This window comes from Coenobita brevimanus, chromosome 2 (genome assembly GCF_032717465.1).
Source record: "Coenobita brevimanus isolate Jiangsu-jjx chromosome 2, ASM3271746v2, whole genome shotgun sequence".
Lineage (NCBI taxonomy): Eukaryota > Metazoa > Arthropoda > Malacostraca > Decapoda > Coenobitidae > Coenobita > Coenobita brevimanus.
The window spans coordinates 32,097,546-32,118,539 of record NC_136955.1 but is presented as its reverse complement, the minus strand read 5'-3'; the positions used below and the strand labels follow the sequence as shown (position 1 = coordinate 32,118,539).

The 20,994-nt window shown below is 43.8% G+C and overlaps 1 protein-coding gene across 1 annotated transcript; it reads left to right on the top strand.

The window, feature by feature from the left end:
• The first annotated feature begins 1,379 nt into the window (after positions 1-1,379).
• LOC145392092 (uncharacterized) lies at positions 1,380-1,799 on the top strand. The gene has a single exon (XM_080266549.1). The coding sequence runs from the start codon at positions 1,380-1,382 to the stop codon at positions 1,797-1,799; it is 420 nt and encodes a 139-aa protein (XP_080122675.1).
• Positions 1,800-20,994: the final 19,195 nt, after the last annotated feature.

Below are 20,994 nucleotides of genomic sequence, written 5' to 3'. Positions count from 1 at the left end.
GTAAGACGAGAATTGGACCTGCCACAAGTGAGTTGCCCTTGCTTTTTTTAAGAATGTTTATTGATCTGCATGTGGTTGATGTCACGACATAATCCAATTATAAATGTAGGAAAGTAAGGATGAGAATTAAAGCGATATGTATACGAAGTAAACTTTGGTAGATTTTAATTATGTGTATGACCAAGTGTTATAACAATGACGAGTGATGCCATCATATCATACTGAGAGAGTATAATTGCAATTCCAGGTATGACCGAATAAATATATACTCGAGTTCACCTGGGCGGGTTTCATTACCCCGTTTCCCCTTCCAAGATTGCATGCGGTTACAGTCATACTTTGGGTCCTTTGGTGAGGGGAGCGGGCCCGACCACGACCTATGACAGCTCTGGGAGTATTAAGGTCTACAGAGGCGGCCTACCTACGATCGGCGACACCACCACTCAGGACATCTTGGGGTGTGGTGGGATAAATGTTGCATGAACGAGAGTGTGACTAAGAGGATTATTAAAAAAAAAAAAAGAGAGAGAGGGCGGACTCTAACACTCTGGGCGGAACCCAATATAACATACCTGGCGGAACTCAACCTAACATACCTGCCAGAACCTAACCTAACATACTGGGCAGAACCCAACCTAACATACCTGCCAGAACCCAACCTAACATACTGGGCAGAACCCAACCTAACATACCGGGCAGAACATACCAGGCGGAACATATCGGCATGGACAACCCAGAAGGAAAGGAACGTGCGGAACATGACGGGCAGAGCGTAACCTATGGAACAGCTCAACGGATAGTTGAGGAGGGCAGGTGAAGCAACGGGGGTAGAGGAGTACGAGACGGAGGCTGAGGGAACGATGATGGAACAAAGAGAGGAGGAGAGGGCCGAATCTGGGCTGCAAGAATGCTTAGAGAAGTGGCCGGCAATTGAAGGCAGACTGGCTGAGGCACATGAGAATGTGTGCATAAGAGTCCTCCTGCTGAATCTGCAAACCCTGCAAGAACAGAACAAGGTGATCCATGATCGCATGACACAGTTGGAGAGCTTGATGGGAATGGAAAGGAGGAACGAGATGAGCTTGAGGCCACAGGTGCAGCCAGAGACTATAGCAGTACACGAAGGATCGGCAAAGAGTTCAAGATATTGTGAGACAAACAAATGTGGGAGACTAGGGGAACCCAGCTGGGGGAGCAGGAACAGATGTAAAAGGCCGCGACTCTACATCAAGAAGAGTCAACAGTTAGCGGACAAGTGCCAGGGTGGCAGAGGTCAGGGAATCTGAAACTGTCTAGATCAGGAACGGTAGAGCTGATATGCGCTGCCCCTATGGGCATGGAGGTGATACCTTCCAGCTTGAAGGATATTGATTGCAGCCATGAGGTTGCCACAGACCCAACTACCAACCTTCGAAGAGAATAGCCGGAGGGAGTATTGGGAGTTCATTCGTGCACTCGAACAACACATAGAGAAGGCCGCAGTCCCAGAGGAATATAAGCTGCAGATGCTCATGCAAGCATGTGCAGTGCCTGTCAGGAACACGCTACAAACATGCAACTATGTGGACCCAAGAGAGGGTTATGAGAAGGTGATGGCCATATTGGAGGACAGATACGGAGACAGACATCAGTATGTCCGAGAGATTATGGTAGGAATACTTGAAGGGCCCATGATCAAAGGTGAGGATGAGGGTGACCTTAGAAAATTCGCCGACCAATTGGGGTTTTGTATTTTGAGTCTGGAGACCATCGGGAGATTGCAGGAGTTGGACACCATTCACTCGATGGACGTGCTGTAGTGTCGGTTGCCTGAAAGGGCACTTATGCGGTATGAGGACGAAACTTTTGCCTACAACAAACGATACGGGTATTATCCCGGAGTTAAATGGTTGAAAACCTTTATCCTGGAGGAAGTGGACAGAGTGTGTGTGAGGAGGAGAACCAAGGAAAAGGGAGCTGCGAGTGAAAGTTTATATGGTATTGGTCATAACTGACCAATGGGGGGAGTCTTACTGCATCTAACACAGTAAAGAGAGAGAGAGGGAAAGAGAGAGAGAGAGACAGAGAAAGAGAGAGTGTAGGAGAGAGAGAGAGGCACAAGGATGCTAACATGGTGTTTATATGAATGTACAGTCACGTAAGCAAAACATCCATTAGCTTAGCGATAATGAACACCAGGCCTTAGAATAGGCTATGAGCGAGTGTGGGGGCAGTGTGTGGGTAGTCAAGGACAAGTGAGGGACGAGGTGACATCGGTCCTTGGATTTACTAGACGGAGACTCCAAAGGGTGGAGTTCAAGCGATGTGCGACTCCACGTCCATCCCGCAAAAATGTTACTGCTGTGAGAATATTATGCCCGTGAGGGACTAGTGTTGTGTACTTCACACCCCTACCCACACACTGATACTGTAAGACGAGAATTGGACCTGCCACAAGTGAGTTGCCCTTGCTTTTTTAAGAATGCTTATTGATCTGCACGTGGTTGATGACGCAACATAATCTAATTATAAATGTAGGAAAGTAAGGATGAGAATTAAAGCGATATGTATATGGAGTAAACTTTGGTAGATTGTAATTATATGTATGACCAAGTGTTATAACAATGACGAGTGATGCCATTATATCATACTGAGAGAGTAAAATTGCAATTCCAGGTATGATCGAATAAAAAGTCGAGTTCAGCTGGGCGGACTTCATTACCCCGTTTCCCCTTCCAAGAGTGCATGGGGTTACAACTACTGAGCCATCAGAGTAAAAAAAGAGGAGGGAAGGATGATGAGGTCAAGTTGTTAGAAAGGTTTTTGGCAAGGTGAAAGAGGGAACGGGAAGAATTCGAACTGATGAGTTGAGAGCATTTAGTAAAATGATATTATTTTTAGGAGAGCGAAGAACAGACTTAGCACGATTCTGAGCAGAAACATAAAAAAGATGTGATTCGGGGGTGGGTTGGCTCTGGTACCTTTTACAGGCCCTCTCCTTGTTGTGGACAGCATTAGAACATGCGTGATTAAACCAAGGCTTTCTTGCATTAGTCAAAGGATATGAAAAGGGAATGGATGCTTTCATGCCCGAGAGAATAGCCTACATAATGCACAGGGCACACTCAGATGGCTCCCGGCCATGGAAACAATAATCATTCCAGGGAAAATCAAAGAAGTACTGCCTGAGGGCCTCCTAATCTGCAGCTACAAAATGGATAGAATGTGTTCCATCATAGAAGTAAGATAGACAAAGAATTTTTGATAGTAAAATTAGGGGATAAGTAAATAATACAGATATATTTAGTCACAGAACGATAGGAAAGCCGAAGCCAGAGAGTAGAGAATTCGGAAGAATCAAGTTCAGGAACACGAAAGCAAGATAAGTCGTTCTTTACATATACACAACAGCCATCTTTGGCTTTGAAATAACTATAGAGAAAGTAGGAGGATACAAAAAAGGGTTTCCTGTCAGTTGACTCAGACAGCTGAGTCTCGATTAAAAAGAGAAGGTGAGGTTTAGAGGAGGAGAGGTGGTGTTCAACAGAGAGAAAATTAGAGGAAGGGCCGCGAATGTTGCAGAAATGAAGAAGTGAGTCAGACAGTGGTTTCAGGCAGCTCGTAGAGTCGTCACCGGGAGATGGGCGGTGTCCATCCACCTTTTGTGGGTTGGTAGGTAGAGTAAGGAAGTTTCTAGGGTTGCATATAATGGAGGTAACAGCGGTAAGCTTGAGGATTCAGTGGCCTCGTATTCCAGGATACTGGATGAATAGCAAGCCACAAGTTCAAAGGCCTAAGTTATGGAGACGGTGCTCCCCTCATGGCGTTTGTCATGAGAGAGAGAGAGAGAGAGAGAGAGAGAGAGACTTTAGTCTACAAAATAATGAAAGAGAGAGAGAGAGAGAGAGAGAGAGAGAGAGAGAGAGAGAGAGAGAGAGAGAGAGAGAGAGAGAGACTTTAGTCTACAAAATAATGAGAGAGAGAGAGAGAGAGAGAGAGACTAAGTCTGCTAAATAATAGGACGAGAGAGAGAGAGAGAGAGAGAGAGAGAGAGAGAGAGAGAGAAGAGAGAGAGAGAAACTTTTAGTTTGCTAAATAACGAGAGAGAGAGAGAGAGAAACTTTTAGTTTGCTACATAACGAGAGAGAGAGAGAGAGAGAGAGAGAGAGAGAGAGAGAGAGAGAGAGAGAGAGAGAGAGAAACTTTTAGTTTGCTACATAACGAGAGAGAGAGAGAGAGAGAGAGAGAAACTTTTAGTTTGCTAAATAACGAGAGAGAGAGAGAGAGACTAAGCCTGCTAAATAATAGGACGAGAGAGAGAGAGAGAGAGAGAGAGACTAAGTCTGCTAAATAATAGGACGAGAGAGAGAGAGAGAGAGACTAAGTCTGCTAAATAATAGGACGAGAGAGAGAGAGAGAGAGAGAGAGAGAGAGAGAGAGAGAGAGAGAGAGAGAGAGACAAAGTCTGATAAATAATAGGGAGAGAGAGAGAGAGAGAGAGAGAGAGAGAGAGAGAGAGAGACTAAGTCTGCTAAATAATAGGACGAGAGAGAGAGAGAGAGAGAGAGAGAGAGAGAGAGAGAGAGACTAAGTCTGCTAAATAATAGGACGAGAGAGAGAGAGAGAGAGAGAGAGAGAGAGAGAGAGAGAGAGAGAGAGAGAGAGAGAGAGAGAGAGAGAGAGAGAGAGACTAAGTCTGCTAAATAATAGGACGAGAGAGAGAGAGAGAGAGAGAGAGAAACTTTTAGTCTGCAAAATAACGAGAGAGAGAGAGAGAGAGAGAGAGAGAGAGAGAGAGAGAGACCTAATCTGCTAAATGATGGCCGCCCTGGCAGCGTTGGTTCAAGGTCACTTGGTATTGGCAACACTGACACCACCACAACATCATGCTGACTGGCATTTTTTTGTCGACTGAGCCGTACTCATAACAAATCTTAACACCATTCCGCCAGAGAACCTCATTTATATTCTTTCCTGGTTATACCAAGAGGGTTTCTTCAGGTTAGAGGAACCCCATTTTAACCCTTGCAGTTCAAGACATAACTTTGCAAAGTACAACCGTCTGAGTGAAGTCAAACTGTTAATATTCACCTACATTCATGCCCAACACTGTAAGCTTTTACTGGCGCCAGACGATGCTATTCAACTACTCGAAACGTTAACCCCTTTACTACAGTGAAGTGCGGTTTATTTTATTCTCCCTGCCATCAGACGACTTTGTTCAGTTTTGAAGTGACTTTACAAACTGGAGGAAATCGATACAGTTCTCATTAATTCTTCCAATATTATAGATCTGCTGTATGCAGAATAAAATCGTCTGTTAGGAGCATGAGGATAATTGATAATTGTGTCATCAGACTGATGGGTTAAAGAAAGTCGTGTCTCAAGTCTCTTTTTCGGCTGAATGATGTCTGTTTTTGTGAGTAAATGGTTATATACTCCGTCATTTGAATGACGTGGATTACCCCCTAGACGACGAAGGCCACTTTTGTGTTGAATAAAAAGAACTGGTGGTAGCAAGAATAAGATATTTAAACCCTTTCACCCCGAACACATATTTTTGTAGTTTGTTTTTGGCGTTAACAAGCAATATAGTTCATGGCAGTGAAGTGGTTAGTGGTAGTTATATGCAGCCGTTCCTTTTTGAATATTTAAAAAAAAAAAAAAATTAAGGCAACTTTCCTATTACAACCTTCTTTCTGATCGTCAGTACGGGTTCCGTCAGGGACACTCCACTGGCGATCTCCTCACCTACCTTTCAGACTCCTGGTCAACCTCCTTTCGGGACTTTGGCAAAAGCTTTGCCATTGCACTTGACATCTCAAAGGCTTTCGATCGAGTCTGGCATAAATCTATAATTTCCAAACTGCCCTCTTATGGCTTCTATCCTTCTATATGTGCCTTCATCACTAGCTTCCTTTCTGGTCGTTCTACAGTTGCTGTTGTAGACGGCCATCGTTCTTCTCCTAGATCTATCAACAATGGTGTTCCTCAGGGCTCTGTCCTATCACCAACTCTCTTCCTTTTATTCATCAATGACCTTCAAAGCTGTACATCTAACCGTTTCCACTCATACGCTGATGACTCCACCCTTCACCTTTCCATTCGGTTCCCGCAACGTCCATCTCAGCAGTTACTTCAACAAACAAGGGATGTGGCTATGGCACACCTAATGTGTGACTTGGCTCGTATCTCTGACCGATGTAAAAATAATCTGGTTGTTTTCAATGCATCTAAGACTCAGTTTTTACACCTATCAACTGACAAAATCTTCCACAGATATACCCACTAATGTTTAATAACATTCAGCTTGATCCTCCATCATCCTTGAACATGCTTGGGGTTTCATTTACTCGGAACTTATCTTGGAAAGATCATATTACATCTCTTGTAAAATCTGCTTCCAAGAGATTAGGTGTGCTAAGCCGACTCTGTTCTTTCTTTACCCCTGCACAATTGTTGACTTTATACACGGGTTTTATCCTCCCCTGTGTGGAGTACAACTCTCATGTGTGGGGAGGCTCCCCACATACAGCTCTTCTCAATTGGGTGGAGTAAAAGGCTTTTCGTCTCATTCACTCTCCTCCTCTTACTGACTCCCTTCAACCTCTGTCTCTTCGCCGCACTGTTGCATCTTTGTCTCATTTCTATCACTACATTAATGGTGACTGCTCCCCTGAACTGTCCGCATGCATTCCTCCACCTCTGCGACGGGCACGTAGCACCCGTCTAGCAGCAAACTTTCATCCTTTTTCTGTCCAACTCTCTAATGCAAGAGTTAACCGTTACTCCCAGTACTTCATTTATGCAACAGGTCAACTCTGGAACTGTCTCCCTCTGTCTGCATTTCCTGCTTCCTATGATCTCCAGTCTTTCAAACGCAGTGTGTCCAGGCATCTTCAAATGATCGGATCTTGAGTTTGGCTCTGTCTTGAATTTTGTTTTTCTCTTGGAGGGAACTGTTATTGCGGGCTCATGGCCTTTGGTTTCTTCTTCCTCGCATTAAAAAAAAAAAAACATGAATGTAACTTTCAGAAAACAAGAATAACTTATGCTATCCTAGTGGATGGATTACGATTTCTGTTTTTGCCATAGATTTAAGGGGGAAATTTTTAATAATTTCATCAAAATGATGTACAGTACGGTATTTTTTTTTTTTTTTTAAGACTGCTGTTGCCGAACGAATTTATTTACCTTAGCAAAGGCTTTTTATAATAATGAGGCTACTCATAGCTTCATATAAGAAATTTTCCTTTAACTGAAGCTGAATACAATCGTCTGATTGTAAACAGCAAATACGTCATGAAACTAAATAGGCAACCAATTCAAGCCACGGAGGTAATATGTATTTAACTGTCGGTACTACCATGCGAGTTTACTCAGCACTGGGGAGATGTCTTGTTTTTGAAGGTTAATGCAAGGTCCTAACCATCATCGTTCGAAACGCCTCATCCATTCTAAATAGAATCATTAGTATATAGCAAAAATGAAATAAAACTGACGTCCTTGGGTTGAAGATTTTATTGTTTTACGTTGACGGCTGTAGTATTCTCAAAGGACCTTAATCCTTTCACAGCTATTAGATTTTTACTTATATTCAGTTCGCCTACCACCAAGCGTTGTATTTATCTTAAGAGAGATTTCCTAAACTGTGAGGTTAAGACAGAGCCTTTGTTGGCCCATTCACTCAGCCGAATAAAATGGTCTGGATGTAACAAGAATTTATTAGACAAGGGGTCGCAGTACTGAAGTGATTAACATTTATGCGATGAGAAGCAGACATGGGGTAATCATAATCTGTAATTGTAATTGATTTTAATCGATTACAGACTTTTGTGTAATCTTAATCCTAATCGATAACTTAGGCATTTTTTTCAAAGTTATCGCAATCGTAATCGATTACTCTCATATTGTAATCGTAATCATGGTTACTTTTACGATTACAAGGCCCCAGATAAGTTATTCTTCCACAAATACTCGTCAAGAATAAAATACTGTAGTTCAGTGTCAAACAGCAAATATGCACCATAAAAGTCCATAAGTAATATGAAAACAAAATTGAATTTTAGGTTATCACTTAGAAGCTTCCATATAATATCCTACCTAAGCTAGAATAATATCACCTGGGAAGATCTCAGTTGATAGAATGGTTAATGGAATGAAAGGGTCAAAAACAAATTGAAGAAAAGTCTCGGTGCTTGAATTATTAAAACACCTATGTATTGGAAATTGGCAAAAAAATAAAGGAACAACTTACTGGACATTGCACTGTACAGTGTATTTTTATACTGAGAAACAGTCGCCAAAGGTTCTGCAGAGCTTAACCCTATGTTCTTTCTTACACAGGCAATTCTTATTAAAATTATTTGCACGTAAAGTATATATCCCCAGAAAATATCAGTTTAAATTACTGGTCGATGTTTTTGATTTTAAAAACTAACCAGCTATTTACTTAATGAATGTCAAGTATAAAAGAAACCTGCTCGTAATTATATAGTGCATAATAATACATGTAATCATGATTATTACTTCTTATGTAATCATAATCGTAATCGATTATTCTTACTTTTACTGTAACGTAATCGTAATCTGAAGTTTACAAAAGTAATCGTAATCGTAATCGATTACAATACCCCTGTAATCGCCCCATGCCTGATATTGAGAAGCATTGCTTGTATTGGGTAATAGATTCTCTCTATACCAATAGCAAAAGTATTAAGATTTTTGTTTTCAGAGAAATAGTGAAGGTAGTTTTTAAACCCATTCACCTCGGAGATGAATTTTCATTTTTTTGTTCAACTTAATATCAACAACTATTAGTGACAGTGTTAATGAAAACTGTATACAAGCTGAATAAAATCATACGGCGACAGCAATGACAGGATACAAAATCCATCATCGAACCGAAGCGACCAATTGCTCGGCTAAACCAGGCCACTCATGAGCTGCGTGAGTTTGATAGAACCAAATACAAAAAAGCAGTCTGCTCTGTACCGATATTTATTGCGAGAGTGACCAGCATAGCTCTCCTCCAAGTGGCATTCATTTGGCATATAATTCCAACCGCTGTTTGCATGTAAGCCCATCACGGCCCCACCCTGCTGGAGCACAATATCCCACTAGACCACCAGGCGACATTTGAGTACATGCTTACCATCCAGTGTAGTAAACTGGATCCTGGGTTACAGGAAATAATTTTGCATTTCACTTTGTATAATTATATCTGTTAATCCGTCTATCTACCTATCTATCTATCTATTGATGGATAGAGTGATTGATTGATTGATAGATAGATACCTAGTTTGGTGGCTCAATATGCAATAGCTGTATAAGTGAGTATATAAGTATAAACTATGTAAACACAACGTAAGCTCGAAAGAATATTGGTTGGCATGCGAGACTTGGTAGCACTGCTCCATTAGCTCTTTATTTTACTTATTATGTCTAACCACTTCAGTCCGATGACGTAATTCTTATTTTATTCTTGCAACATCCAGACTGTTTGTTATAATTAGCGGAACTCTTTGGAGAGAAGGTTAGGAACATTCCTTCATTAACACCTTCACAACAAGATTTCCTTCCCGAAGCTGAATAAAATCGTCTGAAATAAGTAATAACAAAAAAGGCATCATCGGACTGTTTAGTTGATTATTTTGCGTAGTAACTAAAATATTATCTTCCATACAACTCAAGGTTTTTGCATCAGTAATATCCTACCTACCTACCTTCCTACACCCACACGCCTCAAAGACAAAAGTCAGCAATATATATATGAAAATAAGTTGTGACAGGCATATTACTGTAGGCATAATGCGTTATAACACAGTACTATATGTAACTACGGTATGCAACTAAGTAGACATAGGTAACAATATGTAAAACAGGTAGTTATGTCTGAGTTATCCAGGAAGAGACAACCACACATCCCCCTTACCTAGACGAATCAAGAATGCCAACACTCCTGATTATTCATTTTTCATTCATTCATTGCCAGACGCCATCTATCCCAAACGGGGTGGCCAAGGGCTTAGAGTTAATTATTTTACAGGGAGGGGCACTAATCCTCCACCAACCCCACTTGACACGTAGGGATGCCAACAGCATCTGGTGTTCCCAGGCGGTCACCCATCCATGTACTAACCAGAAATATGACCGACACACACTCGCACAAACGCGCACACATGTACGCCCACACACTTTAGCCGGAAGCTAGTGGGAGATAAAAGTTCGATACCACATGTAGGAGAGCTGGTAGGGCAGGAGAGAACAAGAGACTGACAAGGAGAGAGAGATAGGGAGTAGGAGAGTGAGAGTAAAGTCGGAGGACTGCAGCTAGCACAAACTGCTACTAACCATAGGCTACACGGGTCACGCCAAGTTCTTAACTTTTATTCATATAACTGTCTCACAATAAACCCCATCCACCTAAGTCTGCCTATTTCATCATCCCATTTATAATACGAAGAACGGAACAGAGAAAGCCTACACTGACATCTACAAGGCCTCACCATCACTCTATCTCCTAGTGCCTCTCCCATCGACGATTCAACCAGATAACCTTCTCTGTGTAATTACACCCCTTGGCTACGTCTACTTACAGTACATTGGTGGTAGCAGTTGGATAATGAGGCGGTGGCTGAATCAGTAGAGAGGCGGCCTGCAGTCCTGATGGACCCAGATTCGAATCCCAGCTGGGGCAGGAAACAATTTAAGGATTTGAATTTCATAATGCAGACTTTCCTGATCTACCAGATGACCCGCCGACATGTCGTAAAAATACCCCCACTAATACCAACACACCAGTCCTGTATGAGACAGCCCTAGCATGTATTCAATATGGACGGTGGGTGTAGCACCGAAGTGGTGACATGTGGAGGTGTAGGAGGACTACTGGACCTTGGGATAGGCTACTGCCCCCAAGATATAGGGCCTGAAGCCTTTGCCCAGAGTCGGACATATTAAAAAAAAAAAAAAATGTTATTCCCGAGCAAGGGAAAGAAGTTGTATGAGGCCTTCATGGATTTGGAGAAAGCATATGACAGGGTGGATAGACAAGGATTGTGGAAAGTATTAAGAATATATGGAGTAGATGGAAAGTTGTTGAATGCTGTGAAGAGTATGTATGATGGTGCTAAGGCTGCAGTGCGTGTGGATGGTGAACTAAGTGAATTTTTCTCTTTGGAGGTTGGGTTGAAACAGGGATGTGTCATGTCTCCATGGTTGTTCAATCTGTTCATGGATGGGGTAATAAAAGAGGTACAAGGTAGGGTAGTGGATGTTGGAGTGACCCTGGTGAGAGAGGATAGTGTTTGGAAACTCTCTGTACTGTTGTTTGCAGATGATACTGTGTTGTTGAGTGAAGACGAAGGGGAGCTGCAAGGCTTGGTGGATGAATTTGGGAGAGTGTGCAAGAAACGGAATTTAAAGGTGAATGTAGGGAAGAGTAAAGTGATGGTCTTTGAGAGAGGTGAAGTCAGTGAATGTACAGCGAGGTTGGATGGTGAGAAACTTGGAAAATGTGAGTACGTTTAAGTACTTGGGTAGTGTGATGAGTAAGGATGGAGGTTTGGAGGGTGAAGTGCTTGAAAGGGTACAGCAGGGAAGAAAGGTTGCTGGTTCTTTGAAAGCAGTGATAAGAAATAGGGAAGTGAGCATGGAAGTGAAAAAGTTACTACATGACAGTATTGTGATACCAACTCTAACGTATGGAAGTGAAGCTTGGACATTGTTGGAAGGACACAAGTCAAGAGTGAGAGCAGTGGAAATTAGTTATTTAAGAGGAGCCTGTGGAGTCACATGGAGAGACAGGCTGACGAATAAGGATATAATGGAGCGTTGTGGTGTGGACGTGGATGTGATAGGAAGCGTTATCAGGAACACACTGAGGTGGTTTGGCCATGTGGAGAGGATAGAGGGTGAAAGACTGACGAAGAGAGTGTATGTGAGTGAGGTGGAGGGGGGAAGAGAGAGGGGGAGGCCGAGGATGAGATGGAGGGATGGGGTGGAGAGGTATATGAGAGGGGGGGGTGAGTTGGGAGCAGGGCAGGGAAATGGCGGGGGACAGGACGACGTGGAGGCGATTTGTTTGTGGCCACCCCAAACGGGACTGAGGCGTCTGGCAATAGATAGATAGATAGAAGTATGCTTTAAGAGACGTGTGTGTGTGTGTGTGTATGTGTGAATATAACTCAACAGTTATAATCTGATTTCAACCAAACTTGGCTGAAGGACTGAGGGTTAACCACTAAGGAAACCTAACAATGTTGAGAACAATGATTAAATGGTAAAGGTCACGGTCTGGTCAAACCTTGGCCTAGTAAAAATCAACTGAAAATATTTTTATCCGATATAGAACAAACTTGGTGAAACAGTTCATGGTATTGTAAGAAAAAAAGTGCGTAAATTAAAAAGAAAATCAGGTCAGAGGACAAGGCTAAAATTCATCTGTTGTGAGTGATAGTTATCATGGTAACCTATGTTCCGATTTTAGAAAACTTGGTGCAAGTGTTGAGGGTCAGCAAGGAGTAAACCTATTTTTTAGAATATTAGGTCAACGGCCAAAGTCAAAGGCAAGGCCAACCGAAAAAGTTGTTATAAGATTTGGACCAAACTTTGTGGAATGGAAGGAGATATGGGAAGAATAATCGGATTCGATTTTGAGGCCACTCAGTCGGTTATCAATATCCCAGGGAAATGTTAAATTTCTCCGGTTTGTCTGTGAGTGAACAAATTAAATAAACCATTTAATATGATCTGGACCATTCGTGATGGAAGGGCTGAGAGTCTATCAATCAAATGGTTCACCTACAATTTTTATAACACTAGGTCAAAGGTTATGTTCACATGACAAGGTCAAAACAAAAAGTGTTTGTATGAAACAGAGCAATTTTCGTGGAAAGGTTGAGTCGGGTGAGAATAATGGATTTAGAATTTGAAACCTGGAGCTTAATTATGAAGGTTGTACGACAAGGTTGTACAAGGTTGTATAACAACTGGCAGAATTCATGGTCATAGGGGAGAGTTAAAGGTTCAGCCTTTAGAGTGAGACCAGCTGGTGGGCATTTGGTTATTTCACTATTTTCTTCCTGTTTGTGCTTTGGATGAAAATACTGTCAATACGTGGCTAATAAAAAGCTATATCTACTGTAACCCTCCAAAACGAGATGTCTCTCTCAAACTTTGTATAACTGTTTAGTGATAGTGAAATTAAAGAATATGGTAATACAAGCACTGACCTTTAGGAATGTGTGACAGTAAGTGAATATGCGGCAAATAGTGTTTAGTAAGATGAGGTCAAGGATGTGTTAATCCTCTCGTTGTCGGGATAACTTTAGTAATTTAATCCAGGTAAAGCAAGCCATTGCATTCATCTTAGAGTGATAATGTCAATAATAAATCTCTCAATTCGGACATCTCTATAGCTGCACAGTCCTCCGAACTGCCTGCTGTACCTGCTCACTCGGTGCAAAATCTGCAAAATCATTCACACTTGCTGGCTACAGATTTTTCCAGCAGGAATTCACTGTCTGTGGCTTCACCTCCTTCATTGCAGCTTCCACAATCGTGAGGCAGTCAGCAATTGTGAAGCCCTTCCAATTGTCCAAGACGCTAAGGTCAGGATTATCATCGAGGGCAGAGTGCATCCTGGCCATGGACTGACGAGTGTAATAAGCCTCTCATCATTGGCGTGTGTAGGGAGAGACGCGTCGTGTGGGGCTCTGCAAAAACTGTGTGATATGGGGGCTTAACAGGAGTTACTACCATGGGTTGCGCATACCTCCAGATGTGTAAACATGCAGTGGTTGTGGTGGTAAACAGTGCAACGTAGTGCTATCAATGGTTTTTGAATAATTTTCAAATTACTGCTGTGGTAGGAGGGCAAGATTTGAAAACAGTGACCCGACGCTATCAAGGGTGATAACAGGTCACTCAACCATCTCTCCCACCACGAGGTGTACGCGACTCTCGCCTCTGTGGTCTACTGTAGTGCGGTAGAAAGTGGATAACTGCAGCTGTGATGGCTACGGTGCTCCCGACAGCAACGCAGGAGGTGGAGATATCTGGCCAAGTTGCCGTCATCGATGATGTACTGGCCTACCTCATCGGCATGAGGGGAAAGATGCCCAAGGATGACCTCATAAAACTTGTATGCGGGTTCTACAGTGATGGGGATATCATGAGGGCAAGAGACACCTACTACAAGCTTCTGCCTAAGGAGCCAGTTTCCAAGCTCAGGAAGAGATGCAGCAGGTCCATGGAAGACAATGTGGCAACGATACTGGATCTTATGCATGAGGTACCAGCTGAGGCACATCCCCCCCTTGTGTGTGGTGATGTGTGACATACTCCCCCCACCAGCCTGGGCAGCATTGATGGTGTGACGCTGTCACGAATCAATTCGCGACATTTCCCTTTTGTGAGAAGCCACGAACTATTAGTGGAAAACTCACTGTGTATCGCTCAGCTAACCGTTTCTCCCTCCATTTCGGAGTATACTTTTCAAAACATTCGTCACCGTTTTCAAAAGTGACCGATTTAATGCACGTCACTAAGTGCTGTACTGAGCGATACTATTGTTTTTTATTGTTCGCCCCTGCTCATTCGACCGTTAAAAAATGCGGCCGAGTGCTCCGCTTTTGTTCCCACGACTTACTCAGTCCAGTTGTTGCTGCGACGGAGAGAGGTTCTGTGTCAGCAGTGTGAGGTCAGCTAGTACCCAAACTCCACAGTTCTTCAGTACTCCCACCTTTAGTTCAGCTTGGGTGATACGCAGCATTCATTGACTAGTATTTCCTTTTTGTATTTTGTAGTCATAAGAGTTTAGTTAAGGTGTTTTTTCCTAGGTGTAAGTATTTAGCTTTTGTGTGAGTGAGTGAGTGCGTCTCATTTAATTTGATTTGAATTGTAACGTTAAATTTATTTTTTGTAATTAATAAATTTAACAGTTCTTTTTCTTGAGCTCAATGTAAAGTAAAATCGTGTTTCATTTCTCCATAATTAAGCTTATTTCCCACATAGCTCCTAGCTTGCATAGACGTTTTGCTATTCATAACTGGTACTTAGACCAGTCTTGCTGTATTAACTTAAAATCCGTTGTGCCAGATAGGAGTTAATGCATCAGCAAGAACCTGATGTTATTATTATTAGTATTAGTTATTTATTGTCAGGGGTGATGTAACTTTCTCCAGAGGCTAACAGTACAGTAATTCAGCAATTGTGAGTAATTAGTCTCTGCTGTGTACTGTTGAGAAAGTTTATAAATTCTCGATCTTAGAGAATCGTAGCAAGTCAGCGTAAAGTAATCGTTGCTTGATGTAGCAAGACAATCATTGTCTCTGCTCTTCAATATTATTGAATATTATTATCAATTTAAATAACATTTAACCATTTATATCAAAATTACCGTGATATTATAAAAACCCCGTGACAATTGGCGACCTCATTCCAGGATATTACCTCCTAGCTCTAAAGCTATTCACGAGATAGTGTCACTCATTCATATTTAGGTATTTATAATTAAAGTTTATAGGCACAAGTTTACTGGTGTTTACCGTTAATTTAGCAAGTGAGTTTTTGCTTTATTAATCAATAGAGTACTTAACTCTAGTTTATTCTTGGTAACGCCAGACGATTTTATTCGCTCCTGGGAAGTCGGCGTACCCATTGTGTTTATTATTGAGTCTTCCCAGTCATTTACATTTCTTATTTATTCTTTGCCAGTTAACTGGATAAGACTGGTCACCACTAGCTTGTGTCTGTACTCTTTACTTGTGTTTATTAGTATTCGTCGCTAAGCAGTCAGTACTCAATTTCGGTTTTGCTTAATAAATTAGCGCCATGGCTACTAGTGTATTTTTACAGGAAGCCAAAGAAATGAGTCTTTCGGACCCAACCGAAATTAAAGAGTATATACTCTCACGGCATAATCAGGAGCAGCAGCGCGAGAATGATGCCCGTGAAGAGCGTAAGATTCAGCGCGAATACGAGCGAGAACAGCGCGAACAACGTGAAAGAGAGCGTGCATATGAACACGAGCAGCGTGAAAAGGAGCGCGAGTACGAGCAAAAACAGCGCGAACTCGACTTAGAAAAAGAGCGAGAACAGCGCAAACACGAGCGAGAACAGCGCGAATAAGAGCGTGAACAACGAGACAGAGAACGAGAGCATGAACGTGCCGAGCGAGAAGCACGTGAAAAACACGAATATGAAATGATGAAGCTCAAGCGAGATTCCTTGGCTTCAGACACGTCTGGTGCAGTTGGTCCAAGCTCCACGAGCGTTCTCCCTGCACATGTCCTGGCGACCCCACGCATCAAGCTTCCTTCATACAAGGAAAGCGAGCGAATCGAGCCGTACATAGCTCGTTTTGAGGACATGGCACACTTATATCAACTGGATGAGGCAGCTAAGCGGCTTCAGTTTCTAAGCCTATTTGAGGGCCCTGCCCTCGATATTCTCCACAGAATTCGTGGAGACAATCTCACATATGAGATGATGAAAGCTGCACTCATTAAGGCGTATGGTCTCACAGTAGACGACGCCAAAGTTCAGTTCATGCGAGCTCGTCTCCAAGACAAGGAGACAGCTGTTCAGTTCCTTGATCGTCTCACAGCTTACTTAAATGAGTGGATGGAGAAAGATGAAACTCCTTCCACGCGTGAGGGGATAATTGACCTTATGCTGCGTACACAGCTAGAGAGGTCGTGGCCTGCTGAGCTCATAGCACAGCTTAAGATCTGCCAAGTGAAAGATGCCAGCCAAATGGCAGAGAAGGCTGACGCATTCTTTACTGCAAACGGGTATCAAGCTCGTAAGCAAAACACCTGGAGCAGAAAAGATACTGCCAAGTCTGGGAAGCCGTCTCAGACTGAATCCCAGCACCAAGGCCGTTCTCAGAGTAATGGCCAAGGTCCAAAACCACAGAAGGACCAGGGGCAAAATACACAGCAGCCTGCTTGGAAGCGGTACAACAAGCACCCCAACCAGCAGCAGTTCCCCAAGCAGCAGCAGCAGCAATACAAGGACAAGCCACATAACCCTCAGTCAGGTCAATTAGTGTATCGGAGGCAGGAGGCAAATGCAGCCTTCATTCCACAAGTACCCGGTGGTGTCATCTCTACCAGTACAGGTACTTCCCAACAGTTCACATGTCCCCCTCCGACCATGAACTCTCCTCAGACACCTAGTTCCCAGGGCGCCACGTTTGCTGCATCGGTTGGTCCGCAGTCTCATGAATGACTGGCTGCTACCTCCTCAGACCCTTCCACCAACAACACTGCCTTTCTTGTTCAGCCAGGGTCTGTAGGAGGTGTTTCTGTAAATGTCCTGAGGGACAATGGTTCCTCAGGCTGCTCTGTTAAGCAGAGTTTAGTTCGGCCTGATGAGTATACAGGTCGACAGATCCAAGTTAGACTTATTGATGGATCAGTGAGATTGTTCCCTGAGGCACGTATCCAGGTGGCATCTCCATTTTATACTGGTACGACACTTGCAGTTGTCATGCCAGAACCCCTATTTGACCTCATATTAGGCAACATCGCTGGGATCAAAAATAGTTGTGCCGTAGATGTTGCTACTCAGACTTCGGCTGCTGCGATAACACGAGCCATGGCCAAGGCTCCAAATCGCGTCACTCCGTTGGACTGCCGCAACGCCGCAAGATCTGATTCGTAGTCAAGATGTTGTCCAAGAGCAACAGACTGACTCGACACTTGCCTCAGTGCGCAAGAAGCTGGAGGGTAAAGTGATCAAGTATTCACGGGGAGGACAAGCCAGGTTCCTTCGTAAGCAAGGACGGCTGTACCGTGAGTCACAGACACCCCAGGGTGAGGTTCGACTGCAGTTTGTCGTTCCTGCAAAGTATCGCCGAGCAGTGTTTGAATTAGGTCACTGTTCAGCGATGGGAGGTCACATGGGTCAAAAGAAGACCTCTGACCGCATCCATGCTGACTTTTTCTGGCCAGGAATGGGAAGGGAAATAACGAGGCTCGTACGTTCTTGTGATGTGTGTCAGCGTACCACTGACCAGGGACGTGTCCGTCCTGCGCCATTGAAGCCAATGCCCATAATCTCTGAACCGTTCGAGAGAGTAGCAGTTGACATAGTTGGGCCAATCTCTCCTAGGGCTAGTGATGGATCAAAGTATATCCTCACTATAGTTGATTTCAGCACACAGTGGCCTGAAGCCGTGGCCCTTAAGAATATAGAGGCCGTCACTGTTGCTGAGGCATTAATTGAAGTGTTCTGTCGTGTAGGTATCCCTAAGGAGGTCTTGAGCGACCGGGGTTCGCAGTTCACTTCGGCAATGATGAACGAAACGTTCAGGTTGCTGTCCATCCGAGGCTTACGAACTACGCCGTATCATCCCATGTGTAACGGGTTGTGTGAGAGGTTCAATGGAACTCTCAAGAAGATGTTGAGGCGCATGACCGCCGAACAGCCAAAGGAATGGCCGCGGTTCATCGCTCCTCTTCTATTTGCTTATCGAGAAGCCCCACAGCATTCATTGAAATTCTCACCCTTTGAACTGGTGTATGGGAGGTCGGTCCGGGGCCCACTTCAAGTCCTTCGTGAGTTATGGGACGATGAAGAACCCGACCCTGAAGTCAAGACCACCTACACCTACATCCTTGATTTGGCTGACCGCCCTCCAGTCGACGTGCGAGTTAGCTAAGGAAGAACTGATCAAGGCGCGTGAAGTTCAAAAGGCTTATTATGGATAAGAAGGCAAAGCTTCGGAAGTTTAGTCCAGGCGATAAATGCTTGGTATTACTCCCCACTGCCCAGAACAAGTTGTTGGCGCAGTGGAAGGGTCCATTCGATGTAGTAGAGCGCATTTCAGACCTCAACTACATAGTACAGATGGGGAATCTTCGTAAAAGGTTCCACATTAACATGTTGAAGGCTTATCATGAGTCAGACCCCGAGGAGACTGGCCTACGAGTAGCTGATGATAGTGACCAGCCACTGGAAGAAACCGGGGCAGCTGCGGTGATCCCAGCTGATGACCATGATGACAAGCCCTTAACCGCTCAGTCCCATCAGGAAGAGACTGTCGGAGATGTTTCACTTAACCCTGACTTAGCAGTAGGGGACCAGAATGCCTTATGGTCACTGCTCTGTCAGTATGCTGATGTCTTCTCAGACCAACCTAGACTTGCAAAGGTTGTGTGTCATAAAATTGAGTTGACCAGCAATGTTCCTATAAAGGTTAAGCCATATCCGATTCCCATGCGACTACAGGGTGCAGTAGATAAGGAAATTGCTGACATGGAGACTGCAGGCATTATCGAAAAGTCCTCATCTCCTTACTGTAGTCCGATGGTAGTAGTCCGCAAGAAAGATGATGGAGTCAGGATTTGTGGGGACTATAGAAGGCTCAATGCAATCACCAAAGTGGATGCTGAGCCAATGGGTGATCATATTGCCATCTTCTCCAAGCTGGCAGGGTCACGATATTTCACGAAGCTCGACCTAGCGAAGGGATTCTTCCAGATTCCCCTTCATCCTGAGAGGCGTCAGTTCACTGCCTTTGCTACTCCTAGGGGGTTGTACCAGTATAAAGTCCTCCCATTTGGACTTACCACTTCCCCAGCAGTATTCAATCGTGCCATGAGACAAGTGCTCCATGGTATTGTAGGAGTAGAGATGTTCGTTGACGATGTCCTCGTTCATTCCGCCACATTGGAGGAGCACCTCAGACTCTTGGAAATTGTCTTCAGTAGACTCCAGAGTTTCAACATGACTGTGAAGCCTAGCAAATGCAAGATTGCTCACAGTGAGGTGGGGTTCCTCGGTCATATTGTTGGCAACAATCACTGCAGGTGTCAGGGTGACAAGATCAGGAAGGTCAAAGAAGCCCCGAGACCCGTGACCAAGAAACAGGTTAGGGCATTTCTTGGCCTAGTGGGATATTATAGGAGTTTTATTCCCAACTTTGCTCTCATTGCCCAACCGTTGTACGGGATGCCTACGGAAATATGCTCCAAACACCATTGAATGGGGAGAAGCACAAGAGATCTTTTGCCACCCTCAAGAATATGTTGTGCAAGGAGCCCATTTTGCAGTTGCCTGATTCCAGCAAACCTTTCATACTGCGCACTGATGCTTCACAAGATGGAGTAGGTGCTGTATTGATGCAGGAATCGGAAGGTGGAATCTTCCCAGTGGCATACCACAGCCGTAGGCTAAAACCCGCCGAGAGGAATTACAGTACTGTTGAGAAGGAACTCTTGGCTGTGGTTGATGGTGTTAAAAAATATTATTATTATTTATTTGGGGCATCATTTGTTCTGGAAACTGATCATATGCCACTCACTAGTCTTAGCACGACCAAGACGGCTAATGCAAGATTGACACGCTGGACACTGTATTTACAGCAGTTTAACCTTGTTGTGAAATACATCAAGGGAAGTGATAACGTAGGTGCAGACCTGATGTCTCGCCTACTAACTGCTGACTAACATGGGCAGTTGTTGTATGCTGGGTTCCGTGATAGGCATCCTCAGAGATTTGAGTAATCCAAGGACTAGCCTGGTTCCCAGTCAAAAGTGTAGACCTGACGTCTCACTTGTTGGCCCCACAGGACACAGTATGTCCAGGGCCTGTACATATACGTGTACTGTAGGTTAAGGGGGAAGAGAGAACTCCGCAGAGGTGACTTGAGGCTATGGAAGACCCAAGTTTGCACAAGGATTCTCAGCTTCCCGATACTAATATAAGTATTGTAGGTTAAGGGGGAAGTTCGAGAGAGAACTCCGCAGAGGCGACTTGAGGCTATGGAAGACCCAAGTTTGCACAAGGATTCTCAGCTTCCCGGTACTAATATAAGTATTGTACTGTAGGTTAAGGGGGAAGTTCGAGAGAGAACTCCGCAGAGGCGACTTGAGGCTATGGAAGACCCAAGTTTGCACAAGGATTCTCAGCTTCCCGATACTAATATAAGTATTGTAGGTTAAGGGGGAAGTTCGAGAGAGAACTCCGCAGAGGCGACTTGAGGCTATGGAAGACCCAAGT